General features: G+C 37.7%; 2 protein-coding genes across 2 annotated transcripts; both read left to right on the top strand.

Annotated features, from left to right (window-relative positions):
• The first annotated feature begins 1,344 nt into the window (after positions 1-1,344).
• gdf2 (growth differentiation factor 2) lies at positions 1,345-4,415 on the top strand. Its single transcript, XM_017482572.3, has 2 exons — positions 1,345-1,860; positions 2,353-4,415. The coding sequence occupies exons 1-2, from the start codon at positions 1,542-1,544 to the stop codon at positions 3,240-3,242; spliced, it is 1,209 nt and encodes a 402-aa protein (XP_017338061.1). The 5' UTR covers positions 1,345-1,541; the 3' UTR covers positions 3,243-4,415.
• A 3,462-nt stretch (positions 4,416-7,877) lies between these two features.
• rbp3 (retinol binding protein 3) lies at positions 7,878-12,066 on the top strand. The gene is made up of 4 exons (XM_017482794.3): positions 7,878-9,135; positions 9,237-9,427; positions 10,766-10,908; positions 11,038-12,066. Exons 1-4 carry the CDS (start codon positions 7,948-7,950, stop codon positions 11,361-11,363), a joined length of 1,848 nt encoding a protein of 615 aa, XP_017338283.2. The 5' UTR covers positions 7,878-7,947; the 3' UTR covers positions 11,364-12,066.
• The last annotated feature ends 6,805 nt before the right edge of the window (positions 12,067-18,871 follow it).

The following is an 18,871-nucleotide window of genomic DNA, read 5'->3' as shown; positions in this document are numbered from 1 at the left end:
GTAGAGAGTTCTCTGACTTTTACAAAATTACATATTTTTAAAAAACTATTATTTCATTACTCAAATAACTAATAAATTAATTTACTACTTACTTAATTTGGATTCAGTACAGCTCTGTGTGTGTGTGTGTGTGTGTGTGTGTGTGTGTGTGTGTGTGTGTGTGTGTGTGTGTGTGTTTTTTGAATGGTGGACATAGAGAACAATAGGGAAATGTCCCATAAATAATGATTAAACCTTTAAAACATATATGGAGGTATAATTAAACACCTAATACAGAGTAAAGAATGTGTTGACTATACTTAGTCCAAACAAAAATTGAGAAATGGGAAAGGACAGAAGTCAGCAGGAAATATAGTTACAATTATATTTGAGTTAAGAATTGAGTTCTTTACGTCCTGATGGAAAAACACTGTTCCTAGAGAGGTGTTTGTGTGTGTGTGTGTGTGTGTGTGTGCGTGTGTGGTGTTTGGGGGATCTGATGATAAAGTCCAAATCCACAGTGACCCTGACATGGATAAAGCAGTTACCGAACATAGTAAATGTGTCACACAGCGCCACACATGCATCTCAAATTGATATTAATAAACATGGCCTTTCTTCCCTCCAATTATTTTTTGTGGATCGGTCAAGATCCCAGTCCCGATGCACACCTCTAGTCTCCAGAGGGAAGGAGCTGAAACCTGATGTATGTATGCCAAGTAGGAGGGGTCACAAGATATTGTTGTATCCCAATTTCTTAATAAATGGAATTCATTTATTCAAATCCATGTATTGAATTCAAATACATTTATTCAATCATACGTATTCCAGTGAAGATTTGGATGCTCCTATGTTCTTCAAAGAAGCAGTGTTTATCAGTTTCTGTCCGTGCTTGTAGTCTATCCATGGATTTTCCTTATATTCCCTTGGACATTCCTTTAAACAGAGACCCCATCCTCACAATCTAATTATGTGATTGAGAGACAAGCCATAAATTGGTGTGACAGTACACAGGCCAATGTCCTTAATCTCACTAACCCAACAAATGTCCAAAACCATGAAATTAGTAATGAGTGTGGAGATTTTGTATAGTATAATGGATACAGACCACTTATTGACATTTACGTTCGAGTAAATATAAAAGTAATTTGTCGTATTTTGTCATATGAAGTTTCAACCACTTTTATGTATCATACAATAGAATATAGAGGGGCCATCAAGGCAAGAGACCAAACACTCAATTCCTACTGACCCTGGAAGGGGATCAACATTCTTGTGTATCCTTGCATCTCAAGAATCTTACTCATTAGCCCCTAATGTCGGTCAGATGTTTACAAAAACTTCATTAACCACAAGCCCCCAAATGATAACAAACCTTAAAACACAACATCAATTGTCCAGATAAGAACGGCCAAACTGCTACTTCAGTCGTCAAAAGCATGCACTGTTTAATGTACGAGTATGCGAGTGAACTCACAACTGAGGGCTTTTTTCTGGGAATCCTAATTGCAACATTTCTTTCTTAAAAGAAAGCCAGATGTAAACCATAGAGCAAAAGAACAATGCAGGGAGTACAATATTTATTGCTTTACCTATGCCTCAGTTTGGTTTGGCTCTGTGAGGGAAAATCAATAACTCAAGTCACTCAGCAAGAAGACAAGAAGTTTGCTCTGGAGGATTACCTAGAGGATCAAGACAACTTGGAAAGCTTTTTGGAGCCTATGAAAGTAGACTTTCTGAAGATGCTGAACTTGTCAGGGGTTCCAATGGAACAGAGGAAAGTTCAGCCTCCTCCATTTATGATGGAGTTATACAACAAATACGCGTCGGATTTGTCTTCAGTTCCACGTTCTGATGTTATTCGTAGCTTTGTCATACAGGGTAAGGTCAATTCTGTTACGTGTTAATCATACACAACTGCATTTATGTATTAGTGAGCTAAAGTAAAGTACTTTGAGATTAATCTCTTAGGGTAATCTCTGTACTTTGGCTTAACTCATTAATCCAGTTTCACAATATACCTCATATGTTAGGGCCCCCTAATCCCAGTCCTGTAATACTACGTTATGCACTTTGTCTGTTTTTTTTTCTTCTCTGTAACACTTGACTGAGCTCATGATGAGCTTGATAATTAGCTGATGGTTTCAATAATAAGATCTGACAAAATACAAATTGCAAACCACTGTCATGACTGTTATTTAAGATCATAACATCAAGTGAAATTTCTACTGGTGAATGCATGGCATGTCCTTGTCAGTTCATTATAGTTAGAATTCTGTGCCTAGTTAAAAATGTCTTTCTAAATAGAGTTAACTGCTATTGGATACAAAGCCGGTTCAGTTTATTAACAGAATCTGTTTATTTATTTTGCAGACGTGACTCAGTCAGTTATCAGTGAGAATAAATCTTCATACAGGCTACTATTCAATGTTTCAATCCCTAGCTACGAAGAAGTCATTGTGGTCCAGCTCCGACTCTTCATGCTGTGGCACAGAAGTCAATCAGCCTGCGATGACAGTTTTACTTCCATTAACATTTATAACGTAGCACACATGAAAAGCCAAGACATATTACACCTTCTGGACAGGAAGGACATCAGTGACACAGAACACACATGGAAGGCTTTTGATGTAACAAGTGCCCTCCAGAGTTGGCTTCAATCAAAGCATGGAGCAGGTGAATTGGAGGTTGAGGTGCAAAGTCGAGGCTGTGGGTCATTCCAAGGGGGAGGCTACAAGATCAGCCTGAATTTGGAGGACAGCACCTCACCTGTTCTAATCGTCTTTTCAAATGACCTTGAGAACAGGAAGAGAAAAGCCAAAACCGAGGTACAAGAGATGATGACTCATGAAGAAGAGAAATTTTTATTGCGCTTAGATCCCTTGGAACACTATAACACTGAGGTCCAAACGGATCAGCATCGAAGAAGAAAGAGAAATGCACGTAAGAACTATTGTCGGAGAACCTCACTTAAAGTGAATTTCAAGGATATTGGATGGGACAAGTGGATTGTTGCACCCCCTGAGTATGATGCCTATGAATGTAAAGGTGTGTGCAGTTTTCCTCTTACAGATGATGTAACCCCTTCCAAACATGCCATCATTCAAACTTTGGTGAATCTGAGCAACCCCAAAAAAGCCAACAAAGCTTGTTGTGTTCCAACAAAGCTGGACCCCTTAACTGTCATGTACCAAGAGAATGGCATTATCACTGTAAGGCACCTTTATGAGGAGATGAAAGTGGCAAAATGCGGCTGTAGGTAATGAGAAAAAAGCTCTCTGCATAATCACGCTTGCACACTTGATGGGCTTCATACCTTCAAACTAGTACATTATCTGTATGCTTGTAAAAAATCATTTTAAAATTATATTTTCAAATGTAAAATGAATTAAATATCATTCATACATTCATGTATAGTTTATAGCTTTATCCTGTTAATAAAATTAAAACACTTAAATAATGATATTTTTTTAAAATAATTAATTAATAGTGTCATATTTATGTATTTAACACTGGCCTCAAATGCCATTCCATACTTTTTTAAGTTAATTTTTTAAATTAAAAATACAGTTACATTTCAGCGTGGCATATTATGGTTACATCAAATGGTCAGACAGTGGTGCTGGACTTACTGATCCTCACATGAGCTGATATTATTCATTCATCTTCGGTGAGATCTTTATGCTGGTCAGGTTCATGGTGGATCCAGAGCCTTTCCCTGGATACACCCTGGAAGTGGAAGGCCAGTCACACACCATGCACACACATTCACACACTCATTCATACCTAGGGGCAATTTAGAGTACACAGTCCACTTACTGGCATGTTTTTGGGAGGTGGGAAGAAACCGGAAACACGTGAGACATTATGTTTATACGGACAATAACCTGAGCTAAGGATCGAACCATACCACCTTAAATTAATCATCCACTATATGAACGTATCTTTATTTACCTGTTGTTCTTTTATTAAGACCCATGAACACTTGCGTTTTAAAACAAAGAATGCTAAAAAAATTGTGTATATTTAAATTCATGAATTTATATTTAATACATGAAAACGAAGTTTAAGAAACATACAAATATAGAATATTATTTGTACTTTTCCTTTATTACGTAATAGTATGAAATGAAATGGTCACTTTATGTGGTAGGAAAAGTGCCGGTGTGTATTTGTGTTATTCCGCGTGTAGTTTTCAGCTAAAAGAAGTTTGTTTCTAGAAACTGTGCTCTTTATGTAAGTGTTTAGGCTTTACACCCAACACTATTGCTCCCCGGATAATATGTAGCTAGTGCCCTCTGCTGAATATTTTGGGGTTTTCCCCACAAGCTAAGAGGTGTACTGTCCTGAACTAACGCTGACTCTCAGATGTTTGTCTCGTATATGATTCTGTCGTGTTGTCAAATACGTCTTTATAATAAAATAATAATATTTAATCAATTATCTCTCCTGGAGTTCTTTCACTTTCACATACTTGAACATACAGCGACCTATCCATTTTAAAACATGCATCATTTCCATGCTATTTATATGTTGAATTGATTTGGTGGTGTTTGATGATGTTAAGCATCGTATTAAACTTAACTGTCTATAAAAATGATTTTTTAGACAGAATAAACCGGAAACATATTAGTGTAATAAACATTTAGTCTATTTAGAAAATTAAAACCACAAAGGCAGACACTATTGTATTCTATTTCAAGTTGATTTGAAGGTCATGTAAGCCTTTTTTTTTTTGTTCTGTTGGTTGCTCTTGGTAGTTATCCCCTTTCTATTCCCATGCATCTGTATATAGGTCAAAGCTCCTGAAGTCTTATGGTGAGACTCTCATTTTTCATTGGCTATAGGAAATCAGCAGGCAGCACTGCATAAGAGACGGGGTATTAAAAGATCAGACTGGATTAAGAGTACAGTTCACCAATTAACATTCTGCAAAGGGGTGTTACATAATTTTGTATTGTTAAAATCACAAAGGGCTCTCAGTTCCTGGATAAATCTTCTATTATGATAAAATTATGATAAATCATTTATTATGAGAAAAAAAAAAGCAGCTGGCATTGATAAATCTAAGCAATGCTATGCCGTTTTATTTGATTTATGCCTTGCTAAATGCATTTTAGTTGTAAGGAATAGAGTAATACAAAATCACTAACTGAACAAAAATCATACTACAGATTTGTTCCATAAATATTGCGTGTGTTAAACTGTGATGTAACTACAACGCTCCCTTTGGGTCTTGTAAGAAGCCACTGCACAATGATGTCAGCAAACTCAAATTTGGCTTTATATTTCAAAATCCTGTCCTGTATTTGTGTTAGCCTATTGTTACTGTTAAAATATATGATATACTGTTTATCCCACTATTCCCTAAAGCATATTGTTAACCAGGGGTGGAAAGAATTGGAGTAATTGTACTTCATTACTTGATGTTGGGGTATTTATACAGTACTTGAGTATTACTGAAATTAACTATGTTTACTTAATTACATTTCCAAGACAAACAAAACTTGTTTTTCACTCCTTAAATTTTGATTTAGCGTTTCAAAGTACTTGTTATAAATCTTCTAAGTCTCTTCTTATCTCATCCAGCCAATGACTGTATGCTACATATCAGTCGAATGGGTTTAGCATCTAATCGTTTCAGTTTTGCATACAATCAAGTTCATCAATGCAGAAAAAAAGTATCAAGAATTGCACCAATTCATCATCTACAGCGACCTTCTCGTGCTACACAATGTAGTTAATGCTATAGCTACGTATCTGTGTGCGTCTGAAGATGGATAAGCCACCAGACTGCAGTGTGGAACTTGAGGATGAGCGCCCTTGGTCCCTAAAATATTTTAATATGCTGGAGTAAGCAAAAACGCATATAAAATGATGCATCTCCTTAGCCTCCCTAGAAGGCATGAACTCCAGGTTAGACTGGTATTGATTACAGTAGCTAACATAACTTACCAGGCAAGTCAAATTTTAGCTAATGGTAAATATTGCAAAATTACATAGATTGAATCATGTTTTCAGGCAAAACGGTGTACTTGCGTTAAAACAAAAATCACCTTCTAACAGTTTTAGATAAGTAATAAAAGTCATTTTTCACATGAAAACATTACATTAACTTTATTTCATCAGTTAAGAATATTTACTTTTAAATACGTGAGTACGTTTAAAGGTTTCTTACATTCATCTGAGTAAATTTTTGGCTGGATATTTCACTTTTAATTAAGATTTTGACACATTATCTATACTTTTACTTAAGTATAATTTCTCAGTACTTTGTCCACCCTGTTATTTTTATCTGAATTTCAATTTAGAACTAATCAAATAAAAAACATGTGGATATTGAAGATCAGATATATATTTGTAATTTGCATTTATTTGACCAATTTATCATTTAATATATAGACAAATAAATATATTCAATATTTAATACATAGATTATATAGAGTACAGATCACTCAAAAGACCCACATTTTATTTACAAAAAAAAAAAAAAAAAAACTTGCACGTGTAGCCACTGCTGCATTTTCTGTTAGCCTCTGAGGATGTCTCATCAAACGATTAACAGAAACCGATGAACAAAAGTTCTGGACAATAAATTAATCAGCTACTGAAAATACATTCACCATCTGTTACAGTTAACCCAAAAGAAGCCATTTTAAACACCACCAGAGTCATTGTCTGGGTGGGAGATATTTTGCCAAATATAATTCTTATGTACTGTCAAACATAGTTTAACAATAGATTTAATAATATCAATCATACCATTAAGAGGCAGTGGTGGCTGGGTGGTTAAGGCTCTGGGTTACTGATTGGAAGGTCAGGTGTTCAAGCCCCAGCGCTGCCACTGTGGGGCCCTTGAGCAAGGCCCTTAACCCTCTCTGCTCTAGGGGCGCTGTATCATGGCTGACCCTGCGCTCTGACCCTGACATGCTGGGGTATGCGAAGAAAAGAATTTCACTGTGTCCTACTGTATATGTGACCAATAAAGACTCATTATCATTATACAGCTCCTCTGACTGACATCCAAAAGGTGGTGCAAAAGATATTGGAGATGTTCAGATACATTCACTCATTCAGATACAAAATCTCATTTGACTGAAACAAACTAAGTAAACTTTTACATGGTCATTTCTGAAATGGATTTAGCAACCAGACAGTTGCAGGCTCCCTTTCCAGCAGAACATACCAAATTGCACAGAGCATCCGTAATGCTCTCATTACCAACCAGAAAAGTATGGAATGTGTCTGGGGTTGAGCAACATGTTCATGCTGCTGATGCACTGAATGTTACTCTAAAAATAACTGCTACAAAATGCCAGAAACTACAGAAAAGTAAGCACTTGTAAAAGAAGTTGTTAATTGTATTAGGCTGCATATGTCCTAAATAGTACAGTACATGCATGTTCGTACAAAACGTTTCAAAATGTATTTAATGGAGGGTTTAAATAAATATGAATTATCCACTATAAATATATGTATATTTATATCTTAAAAAGCCAGGAAGTGTTTATGTATTTCAGTCAAATTATTATTATTTTTAATTCTAAAGCATAATGTGCTATTTAGAGTCAGATGCTAATGCCACTATCCAATTCTGAGGTGCTTTGTAGCTTTTGTGTGCTTACTGACAGGATAGGAATTCATGTACCAGACTACATTTTGTGTATGTTTTAATTGTGTGTTGCTTTATATTTTCATTAAATGTTCGCATTCAGTATTATAGTAAACATAAAACATGCTTTGTTTTGGGTCAAGTGCTACATAATAAGCATATCTTATTAGTTTGTTATTGCCATACTGTGCAACTGGGGTAATCAGATTAAAGGTTCATTGCAAGGAAAAGTCTCTTATGTGTGTGCTAACAAAAACCGGACTGTGAAAATAATCTCATTTAACAAACCTCTCTGCAGGAAGAAAGCTCACCAGACCTGACATCGCTGTAGTTCCTGAGTACAACAACCAGACAACATGGCTCAAGGTTTAGTACTGTTAGCAACACTGCTAGCCTTTAGCAATGATGTCCACTGTAATTTTTCGCCTACGCTTATTACAGATTTGGCTAAAGTACTTACGGACAACTACTGCTCTCCAGAAAAACTTTCTGGTATGGAAGATGTAATAAGTATTGCCACCAACAACACGGAGATCCTCAGCATCCAAGATCCCAGTATACTTGCCAGTATGCTGACAGATGGGGTTAGGAATACAATTGGTGATCCTAGAGTAAAGGTCACTTATGATCCAGATTATGTTCCAGCAGCACCTCCAGGAATTCATGACATCCCACCAGAGCAACTGGCTGCTGTGGTCAAGGGCACGGTAAATGTAGAGGTACTAGAACATTTCATTGCCTACCTGAAGATTCAACATATTATTGGGGAAGAGATCGCTCAGAAGATCGGGCCACTTCTGGTGCAGCATGTTTGGGAGAAAGTTCTTCCCACCTCAGCCATGATCCTGGACCTTCGTTATGCTGTTAGTGGGGAACTGTCTGGCATCCCTTATATTGTCTCTTATTACACTGATGCTGAGCCTCTTATCCATATTGACTCTGTGTATGATCGTCCTTCAAACAGCACCACTGAGCTCTGGTCCATGCCCACCTTATTGGGAAAAAGATATGGAAACTCCAAGCCCCTGATCATTCTAACAAGTAAGAACACTGTTGGCGTTGCAGAGGATGTTGCTTACTGCCTGAAAAACCTCAAACGAGCTACAATTGTTGGAGAAAATACAGCTGGAGGATCTGTAAAAATTGACAAGATTAAGCTTGGTAATACTGATTTCTATGTTTCTGTACCTGTGGCTAAATCCACCAATCCCATCACTGGCAAAAGCTGGGAAGTCAAAGGAGTGGCACCAGATGTTGAAGTCAATGCAGAAGATGCCATTGATGCAGCAATTGCAATCATTAAGCTTCAGGCGGAAATCCCTGCAATTGTTAAGTCTGCAGCTTCTTTGGTTGCAGAAAACTATGCTTTTGGCAGCATTGGGGCTAATGTAGCAGAAAAGTTAGAGGCTCTGGCGGCCAATGGAGAATACAGCATGATTTCCTCAAAGGATGAACTGAAAGCAAAGCTCTCAGCTGATCTCTTAATATTGTCAGGGGACAAGTGCCTGAAAATTACAGACAACACCCCTGTGCTGCCTCCAGTGGTAAGAAGTGGTATAGTGGATCTTGTTCTTTTAATTTCACCCACTAGTTTACATATTTAATTTGCATAACTGTCTACGAATCATTTCTTTTTTCTCTACAGAGCCCTTCACCAGAAATGTTTGTTGCAATTATTAAAGATTCATTTCACACTGATGTATTTGAGAACAACATCGGTTACATGCGCTTTGACATGTTTGGAGACTTTCCACAACTCGATGCAGTTGCTCAGATCATTGTAGAGCACGTTTGGAACAAAGTAGTGGATACAGATGCTATGATTATTGACCTCAGGTAAACTCTCATTTCTAGTTCTCTAGACATAGATTACACTTGGTTCTACACTACACTTCATGTGCTACACTTCATTTTCTTATTACACTGGAATTTTAAATGATGTTTATTTATTTAGAGCTGCATTCACAGTTGGTGACTAAACTCAAACAGTTATGTCAATATTTATGCAGTGAAAGTTCTTAGGGAACTTAGGGAACTTCTGAGTTCCCCATTAAGGTTATGCAACCTGCCTGTGTGTAGTTCATCTCAGGTTGCTAGATTTTTCTTGAGTAGAAGCATCTAGACCATGCCCTACAAACCTTAGCTTCAAGCTTGAAAAAAAAAATCAAGGATAGAAAATGTGGACAGAAGATCACTTTTTTTCCCCTTTGCTCTCAAATTAGAACAATATAACATAAAAGCATGAGACTATATATATATATATATATATATATATATATATATATATATATATATATATATATATATATATATATATATATATATATATATATATATACATATATATATATATAGCAAGAGAATATATTGCATTTTTTTTTTCAATTTGCAATATGGCTTCCACTGTCATTATTCGGAAGCTTGTAAAATAGCCATAATAAAATAATGCCAGTGCATTTGTTTATTCAATCCGCTCTCCTGTAAAAAATAAAAAATAAAAAATAAAAAATAAAAAAGAATGCACTCACAGTTTAAAGGATACACTGAGTATTCAATGCCTTCGCTTACAGGTCACATTAAGTAAGTGTAGTTTATCATTTTTACACACACCCCCCCCCCCCCCCCCCCCCCCCACCCCCAAAAGAATTTTGCCTTAAGATTAGCAATGTCTTCTATTAAGATACTCCAACATGTTTTTGCAGATTTTAAAGAGAGAATAATATTAATTAGTTAATAGTGTTATATTTGTGCATTTAACCTTGGCCTTAAATGGCATATTTTTGGAAGGTGTACATAAAGCCAAATTTCAGAGTGATATATTGTGGTTAGATCAAACTGTCAGACACTGACACTGTACTTTATACTGCTCCTTGTTCAAGCCAATATTATGCAAAAAAAAAAAAGAAGAAGAAGAAGAAGAAGGGAAAAAAGGCTTAAGTGCATGGTCAGAATCATGTGTAATCGAGACACACCACAAATCCAAATCACAAGGCCCACATGACTGTCTGAATAGTAATAATAGTATAATTAAGTCTGAGGTGTGAATACCAATTTCAGTTTTAAATCCTCACTGCATACGTTTAACAATATTCTGAATACATCCCTTATACAGTTATTAACCTTATTCACGTTCATTCTTCAGAGATATTTATCGTAACTCAAATTGTTTTGAAGGAACAACATTGGAGGTTCCACAAAAGCGATTGCAGGACTCTGCTCTTACTTCTTTGATGATGGCATGCAGATTGTGTTGGACAAACTACATGACAGATCCTCTGGCACCACAAATGTACTTGTCACCCTTCCAGAGTTGACAGGTTGGAGATATCTCATATTCTTTGTAATTGCAGGTCATATTTCCCATTAAATACTTCACCGGTTGAGATTTTTTGTGATATGACATTTATAAACCCTGCAGTAACTGATCATACCTGCCCTTTTCTCAGGTAGAAGATATGGCTCCAAGAAAGGCCTGCTGATCCTGACTAGTGGAGTGACAGCTGGTGCAGCAGAGGAATTTGTTTATATCATGAAGAAGTTTGGCCGTGCGATGATTGTAGGTGAGCCGACCCACGGCTCCTGCCAGCCACCAAAAACTTTCCAAGTAAGCGACAGTGAAGTTTTTCTGGCAATTCCTATCACCCACTCAGACACTACCCAGGGTCCTGCCTGGGAGGGAGCTGGAATTGCCCCTCATGTTGCAGTGTCTGCCAATGAAGCCCTGGATGTGGCCAAGGGTATACTTAACAAGCACTTTTTAGGCCAGAAATAAGTTTCCAAAACAGGACATGCTGGGAAGAGACAAATGGTCTAGGAGAGGAAAGTTAGAAGTAAAGGTGCCATTGTACTTAATTGTGCTAGATTTCTGAAGAAAACTAGAAAACTCATACCCTCATCTTCTCCAGTGACTTAGACCTTTCTTTCATCCCATTCTATTTAGAGAACAGTGGCATACACTCAAACTCAAATACATTTTGAAAATGATTTGAAATAATACTTAAATTTGCTATTTCATACCTGTTGAACCATATTTACATTATGTTTAGTACTGTCTGTTTTGTTAAGTTCTGTCCATGAAAATGGAAATGTTGTTTTACACTGTAACTTCAACATGCTAATCTGATGCTTCATAAAAATTTAATTAAATGGAAATTTATAGTTTGAGAATTTTTCCATGTCCAAAAAGCACTTTCTAGTTGTGTCTTATTTATATTTGGAGAAGCTGAACTGTATCGAAATGACTACAATGGGGGGAAGCTTTTTGACAAATCAGTCTAGTCCACAGAAGGCTTTTTACAAATGGTAAAATCAGCAAAGAAAGAAATGTATATCTAAATGCTAATAACGAAGAGTCAAATGATTTAATAATCTTTTACAGACCTCATAACCTCACCTTTCTCTAACACCAGGAAATGTTCAGCTAAATGTGAAATATCAAACTATCCAGAAGATGGCAGTACACCACTTACACTCAATAGTCAGAAGCATATTGTACATTGAGACTGGGTAGAACACTATGTGAAGTCAGAAGAGTTTAACACAACAGTGAAAAGAAACTCAATTATTTAAGTAAGTAATTATGTTTCTGTGTAAGAATCCAAGTTTTTAGGAGAGAAATTTTCTAAATGGGAATCTGTAATGGAGTAATGAATTGTAATGGAGTGAGTTTTTTTAAGCTAATATACTAAGGTGCATGTAGTCACACAAAAGAAAGGCCTGATATTTGAAATTAAGTTAGCCAAGATAAGAAGTCATTTTGGAGCCAGCAGCTGCTGGGAGTTATGAATTTAGAGTGAGGTACTTCGAAGAACAATGGAATGTTTAGGGGACATAGCATTGTGGTAGGTACAGGGCTGTTACTGAACTGTCGCTTAGGGGCCCTAAGCTTGATATTCTTACAGGGCCCCCTAGTGGCTGGGTAGTTATGGATGCCTTTAAAGAACTAAGTAGCTAGTTAAGATATGAGAGGAATATATACTGAAAGCATTAGGATTAGTCAGGGGTGTGCATTGTTGCTGACAGAATTCCCTTCATATAAGATAGACATGTGCTACAATAATACATTGGGTAGTACCCCTGACCCCCTACCCTAAAGAGTGGGTGGGTGGCTAATTATCCTGAGGATGGACATTGGGGGCAGGGGTGGCTGGGGCAGTGGTGGCTTAGCAGTTAAGGCTCTGGGTTACTGATCAGAAGGTCAGCTCATTCCAAGTTGCCACTGTTGAGCCCTTGAGCAAGGCCCTTAACCCTCCCCACTCCAGGAGTGATGCATCATGGCTGCCCCTGCACCCTGACTCAGTCTCCTGACAGGCTGGGGTATGCGAAGAAAACAATCTCACTGTGCTCTACTGTATATGTGACTAATAAAGACTCATTATCATTGATACTCATTCAATTTTCTCTGGAAAACTGTAGGAGCAAGTCAATAACAAAGGGGGACGACAATGAAAACTGTTGGCCTGCCCAGTACCTACATCACAATATGATTTGTGAATTTGTATGCAGTCATGTGAAAAAATAAATACACCCCATGGAAATTGTTGTCTTTTTATGACGTATTTGGACAAGCAAACATTCAAACCTCTTTGAAACAGTGCCTATTAATAAAGGTGATACACTCTATCAAATGACACATAAAACTGACATTTGTAGTAATTTTCACAATTTAAATGAAAAAAAACATAGATCAGTCACATGGAAAAAGTAAGTACACCCCTACGTTTATGTGTATATACAGTATCTCACAAAAGTGAGTACACCCCTCACATTTTTGCAAATATTTGATTATATCTTTTCATGTGACAACACTGAAGAAATGACACTCTGCTACAATGTAAAGTAGTGAGTGTACAGCTTGTGTAACAGTGTAAATTTGCTGTCCCCTCAAAATAACTCAACACACAGCCATTAATGTCTAAACCGCTGGCAACAAAAGTGAGTACACCCCTAAGTGAAAATGTCCAAATTGGGCCCAAATTGTCAATATTTTGTGTGGCCACCATTATTTTCCAGCACTGCCTTAACCCTCTTGGGCATGGAATTCACCAGAGCTTCACAGGTTGCCACTGGAGTCCTCTTCCACTCCTCCAGGACGACATCACGTAGCTGGTGGATGTTAGAGACCTTGTGCTCCTCCACCTTCCGTTTGAGGATGCCCCACAGATGCTCAATAGGGTTTAGGTCTGGAGACATGCTTGGCCAGTCCATCACCTTCACCCTCAGCTTCTTTAGCAAGGCAGTGGTCGTCTTGGAGGTGTGTTTGGGGTCGTTATCATGCTGAAATACTGCATACTGATCATGCTCTGCTTCAGTATGTCACAGTACATGTTGGCATTCATGGTTCCCTCAATGAACTGTAGCTCCCCAGTGCCAGCAGCACTCATGCAGCCCCAGACCATGACACTCCCACCACCATGCTTGACTGTAGGCAAGACACACTTGTCTTTGTACTCCTGACCTGGTTGCCGGCACACACTCTTGACACCATTTGAACCAAATAAGTTTATTTTGGTCTCATCAAACCACAGGACATGGTTCCAGTAATCCATGTCCTTAGTCTGCTTGTCTTCAGCAAACTGTTTGCGGGCTTTCTTGTGCATCATCTTTAGAAGAGTCTTCCTTCTGGGACGACAGCCATGCAGACCAATTTGATGCAGTGTGTGGCGTATGGTCTGAGCACTGACAGGCTGACCCCCCACCCCTTCAACCTCTGCAGCAATGCTGGCAGCACTCATACGTCTATTTCCCAAACACAACCTCTGGATATGATGCTGAGCACGTGCACTTAACTTCTTTGGTCGACCATGGCAAGGCCTGTTCTGAGTGGAACCTGTCCTGTTAAACCGCTGTATGGTCTTGGCCACTGTGCTGCAGCTCAGTGTCAAGGTCTTGGCAATCTTCTTATAGCCTGGGCCATCATTATGTAGAGCAACAATTCTTTTTTTCAGATGCTCAGGGAGTTCTTTGCCATGAGGTGCCATGTTGAACTTCCAGTGACCAGTATGAGGGAGTGTGAGAGCGATGACACAAAATTTAACACACCTGCTCCCCATTCACACCTGAGACCTTGTAACACTAACAAGTCACATGAGACCGGGGAGGGAAAATGGCTAATTGGGCCAATTTGGACATTTTCACTTAGGGGTGTACTCACTTTTGTTGCCAGCAGTTTAGACATTAATGGCTGTGTGTTGAGTTATTTTGAGGGGACAGCAAATTTACACTGTTACACAAGCTGTACACTCACTACTTTACATTGTAGCAAAGTGTCATTTCTTCAGTGTTGTCACATGAAAAGATATAATCAAATATATACAAAAATGTGAGGGGTGTACTCACTTTTGTGAGATACTGTATATATTTATGTTAATGATTACATTTATGTGTACATATATATATATATATATATATATATATATATATATATATATATATATATATATATATATATATATATATATATATATATATATACACTTCAAATCCATATAATTAGAATCAGGTGCTGAAGATTGGGTACCAGTAATTAGAGCCTGCTGTGGGAGTGCAGGTGGAACCTGTCTTATTTATACCCCTCTCATATCTAGCGTCTGGTGTTCCCTTTGCTATTGAGGTGTGTGGTGTCATCATGCCAAGATCGATGCCAAGAGTTCTGTAAGGCCTTCAGAAAAAAGTTTGTGGATGCCTATGAGTTTGGCAAGGGATTTAAAGAGATCTCCAAATTATTTTAAATACATCATTCCACTGTGAGGAAAATCATCTACAAATGGAGCAAATTTGAAAAGACTGCCAAATTGTCCAGGTTTGTCGGAACCAGCAAATTCAGCCCAAGAGCAGACCATCTGATGCAAAAAAAAGTCTCCAAGAACCCCAAAATTTCATCACAGGATCTGCCAGTAAGTTTTACAACTGTTGGTGTCAAAGTGCATGCTTCTACAATCAGAAAGAGATTGCGCCCATTTAACCTGCATGGGAGGCGTGCCAGGAAAAAGCCTTTGCAAAACTACAGTTTGCCAATAAGCAAAGACCATGCCTTTTGGAATAATGTGCTCTGGACAGATGAATCAAAGACAGAGTTGTTTGGCCACAGTAACAGCAGACATGTTTGGCGCAGACAAAAGACAGCTTCTCAGACTGAAAAGATTGAAAATTGATAGCTGGATATTCTGATCGTTCTTGTTCCTTTTTCTGGTGAACCAGCTGTTGTTATCCCAAATTAGCACTGGCCTCCCAAAACGGAAGTGTGTACCCCAACCAGTTTTATAAAGGAATCTTCATGGGAGGATGTAGAATGGTTTACAGTTGATAGCACTTTTTCACTTCCTCATGCCTTTATTTTGAGAGGATGGTTGAAGGCCACCTGGAAAGCTTTTCTGTAGAATTTCCTCAGAAAAAAAGGTTCTGCATGGTGATGTCTTTGAATATGATATTACAGATTACATACACACTGCTGGGTTTCTGTGTGTAGACTATCATGACATTGTTTAGCTGCTAATGAGCAGGGCAAAGGGGAAAGGGGAGTGGTGTGAGCCCCCTGCTGGACAAACATTTCACACAATGAAACATCTCTCCACAATAACGTTGGCACAAATATAAAATGGACAGCAGAACTAAAGCTTTTTTAGTAGGCTAGATAAATATATATATATATATATATATATATATATATATATATATATATATATATATATATATATATATATATATATATATATATATGTATATATGAGCCATTACTGTGTGACATCACAAATAAATTTAATGCTGAACACGCGCATCCCCAAAGCAGGCAGAAATTACATTTTTTTGGCCTCTGATAAAAATGGTTAAAACAGATCCTCTGGCTCACTTTGTGCGTTAGGTTTGAAACCAAATGCAAAATTCTTTTCTTTGCTGCAGTTAATTCTAAAGTAATCTTCATCTTCATTATCCACCTACAGGCCTCTCTTGCATCAATTAAGGACACTGTTCATGACTCCACTATCAGAAAGACACTGGGCAAAAATTGCATCCATGTAAGAGTGGCGAGGTGAAAACTACAACTAACCTAGAAGAACATTAAGGCTCATCTGAATTTTGCCAAAACACACCTTGATAATCCTCAAACCTTTTGGGAAAATGTTCTGTGGATTGATGAGTCAAAAGTGAACTGTTTGGAAGACAGGGGTCTTGATACATCTGGCATAAACCGAACAACAAATTCCACAAAACTAACATCATACCAATGGTCAAGCATGGTGGTGGAAGTGTGATGGTGTGGGGATGCTTTGCTGCTTCAGGGACTGGGCAACTTGCAATAATTGGGGGAAACATGAATTCTGCTCTCTACCAGAAAATCCTAAAGGACAATGTGCTGTCCAACACATAGGAGTAAGTCCTAGTTCTAGAAGTAAGTGAAAGACTGATCTCCAGTTATCAAAAGCGTTTGGTTGAAGTTATTGCTGCTAAAGGTGGCACAACCAGATTTTAAGTTTAAGGGGGCAATTAGTTTTTCACATGGGTGATAGAAGTTGGATAACTTTTTTTGCTTCAATAAAAAAAATTGTGTGTGTGCCTTTGTTTTATGTTGTATTTCGTTTGAAGATCTAAAACTATTTAGTATGAGATATACACAAAAACATAAGAAATCAACCATTTCACAGCACTGTACATACATACAGTGGTGCTTGAAAGTTTGTGAACCCTTTAGAATGTTTTATATTTCTGCATAAATATGACCTAAAACATCATCAGGTTTTAAGTCCTAAACAATATTATACTTGGACATTTATTTATTGAGGAAAATGATCCACTATTACATATCTGTGAGTGGCAAAAGAATGTGAACCTTTGCTTTCAGTATCTAGTGTGACCCCCTTGTGCAGCAATAACTGCAACTGAGTCATTTTAGCCCGTTCCTCAGTACAGAACAGCTTCAACTCTGAGATGTTGGTGGGTTTCCTCACATAAACTGCTTGCTTCAGGTCCTTCCACAACATTTATATTGGATTAAGGTCAGGACTTTGACTTGGCCATTCCAAATCATTAACTTTATTCTTCTTTAACCATTCTTTGGTAGAACGACTTGTGTGTTTAGGGTCATTGTCCTGCTGCATGACCCAATTTCTCTTGAGATTCAGTTCACAGACAGATGTCCTGACATTTTGCTTTAGAATTCGCTGATATAATTCAGAATTCATTGTTCCATAAATGATGGCAAGTCATCCTGGTCCAGATGCAGCACAACAGGCCCAAACCATGATACTACCACCACCATGTTTCACAGATAGGATAAGGTATGTCCTTTCTCCAAACATAAAGCTTTCTCATTTAAACCATCCATCCATCCATCCATCCATCCATCTTCTATACCGCTTATCCTTCTCAGGGTCACAGGAAACCTGAAGCCTATCCCAGGGAGAATCGGGCACGAGGCGGGGTACACCCTGGACAGGGTGCCAATTCATTTAAACCAGAAATTCTATTTTTGTCTCATCTCTCAACAAAACATTTTTTCAATGGGAAAGGCAAGGTTGCGTTGGACTTTAACAGGAAACATGGCAAGCACTTCAGACACGACACTGTTGCCAAACGTATTAACAAATTCAAAAAGATGTTGCAGACCAATCAAGAAGTGGATGTCCACGAACATCTACTGACAAAAGCTCAACCAATGTGGTGCTCGCATACTGTACATATTCCCCTATGTATGGAGAATTTGGGGATACCTTCTAATATTTAAATTAGTATAATTTTAATCATAAGACTGGTCTAAGCCAGTGTTTTGTGAAACATAGCCAACATAGTCTTTTTGGTGTTGTTGTTGTTGCTACAGTGGTGGAAATCACAACCCACAATTATCAAAGTTGTATTTACTATAGAGTTCTGATAGTTAATAGCCTATATAACTTCAATGGGTTTAATTCGAACCAAAATCATTTAAAAACAACGTGTCCTATAAACATTGCGATGGCCACATCACAACTCCATTATGTTGTGTCATTCCCACCCTGAAGGAAAGTGATTATTATTAAAGTGATTATTATTAAGTGATTGTTATCATTCAGTTGTGGCTGTTATCATTCTTCTACATGTTATGTTACAGGATAAACGTTCTGGGCCTCAAAATAGATCTCGGAATAAGAAACACCTTGTTGAAAATAAATAACCATTCAAACAGCCTCATTTCTGCTGAGGTGATATGTCCATGTGTGCTGAGGATTTTATTCACTTAAATGGTTTCCTGGTTGAAAAATTTCTGAGAAACCCCCTTTTCAAATGAGGCTATTATCAACAAAAATT

Source organism: Ictalurus punctatus, chromosome 13, assembly GCF_001660625.3.
Source record: "Ictalurus punctatus breed USDA103 chromosome 13, Coco_2.0, whole genome shotgun sequence".
Taxonomy (NCBI): domain Eukaryota; kingdom Metazoa; phylum Chordata; class Actinopteri; order Siluriformes; family Ictaluridae; genus Ictalurus; species Ictalurus punctatus.
This window is presented reverse-complemented; position numbering and strand designations above follow the sequence as displayed.

Bases quoted from the DNA above. Each gene is read 5' to 3' on its own strand.
- gdf2 (XM_017482572.3), top strand. From the start codon at position 1,542: ATGCAGGGAGTACAATATTTATTGCTTTACCTATGCCTCAGTTTGGTT. The intron at 1,861-2,352 runs GTAAGGTCAATT...TTTATTTTGCAG, and splicing joins TCGTAGCTTTGTCATACAGG to ACGTGACTCAGTCAGTTATC.
- rbp3 (XM_017482794.3), top strand. From the start codon at position 7,948: ATGGCTCAAGGTTTAGTACTGTTAGCAACACTGCTAGCCTTTAGCAAT. The intron at 9,136-9,236 runs GTAAGAAGTGGT...TTTTCTCTACAG, and splicing joins CCCCTGTGCTGCCTCCAGTG to AGCCCTTCACCAGAAATGTT. The intron at 9,428-10,765 runs GTAAACTCTCAT...ATTGTTTTGAAG, and splicing joins GCTATGATTATTGACCTCAG to GAACAACATTGGAGGTTCCA.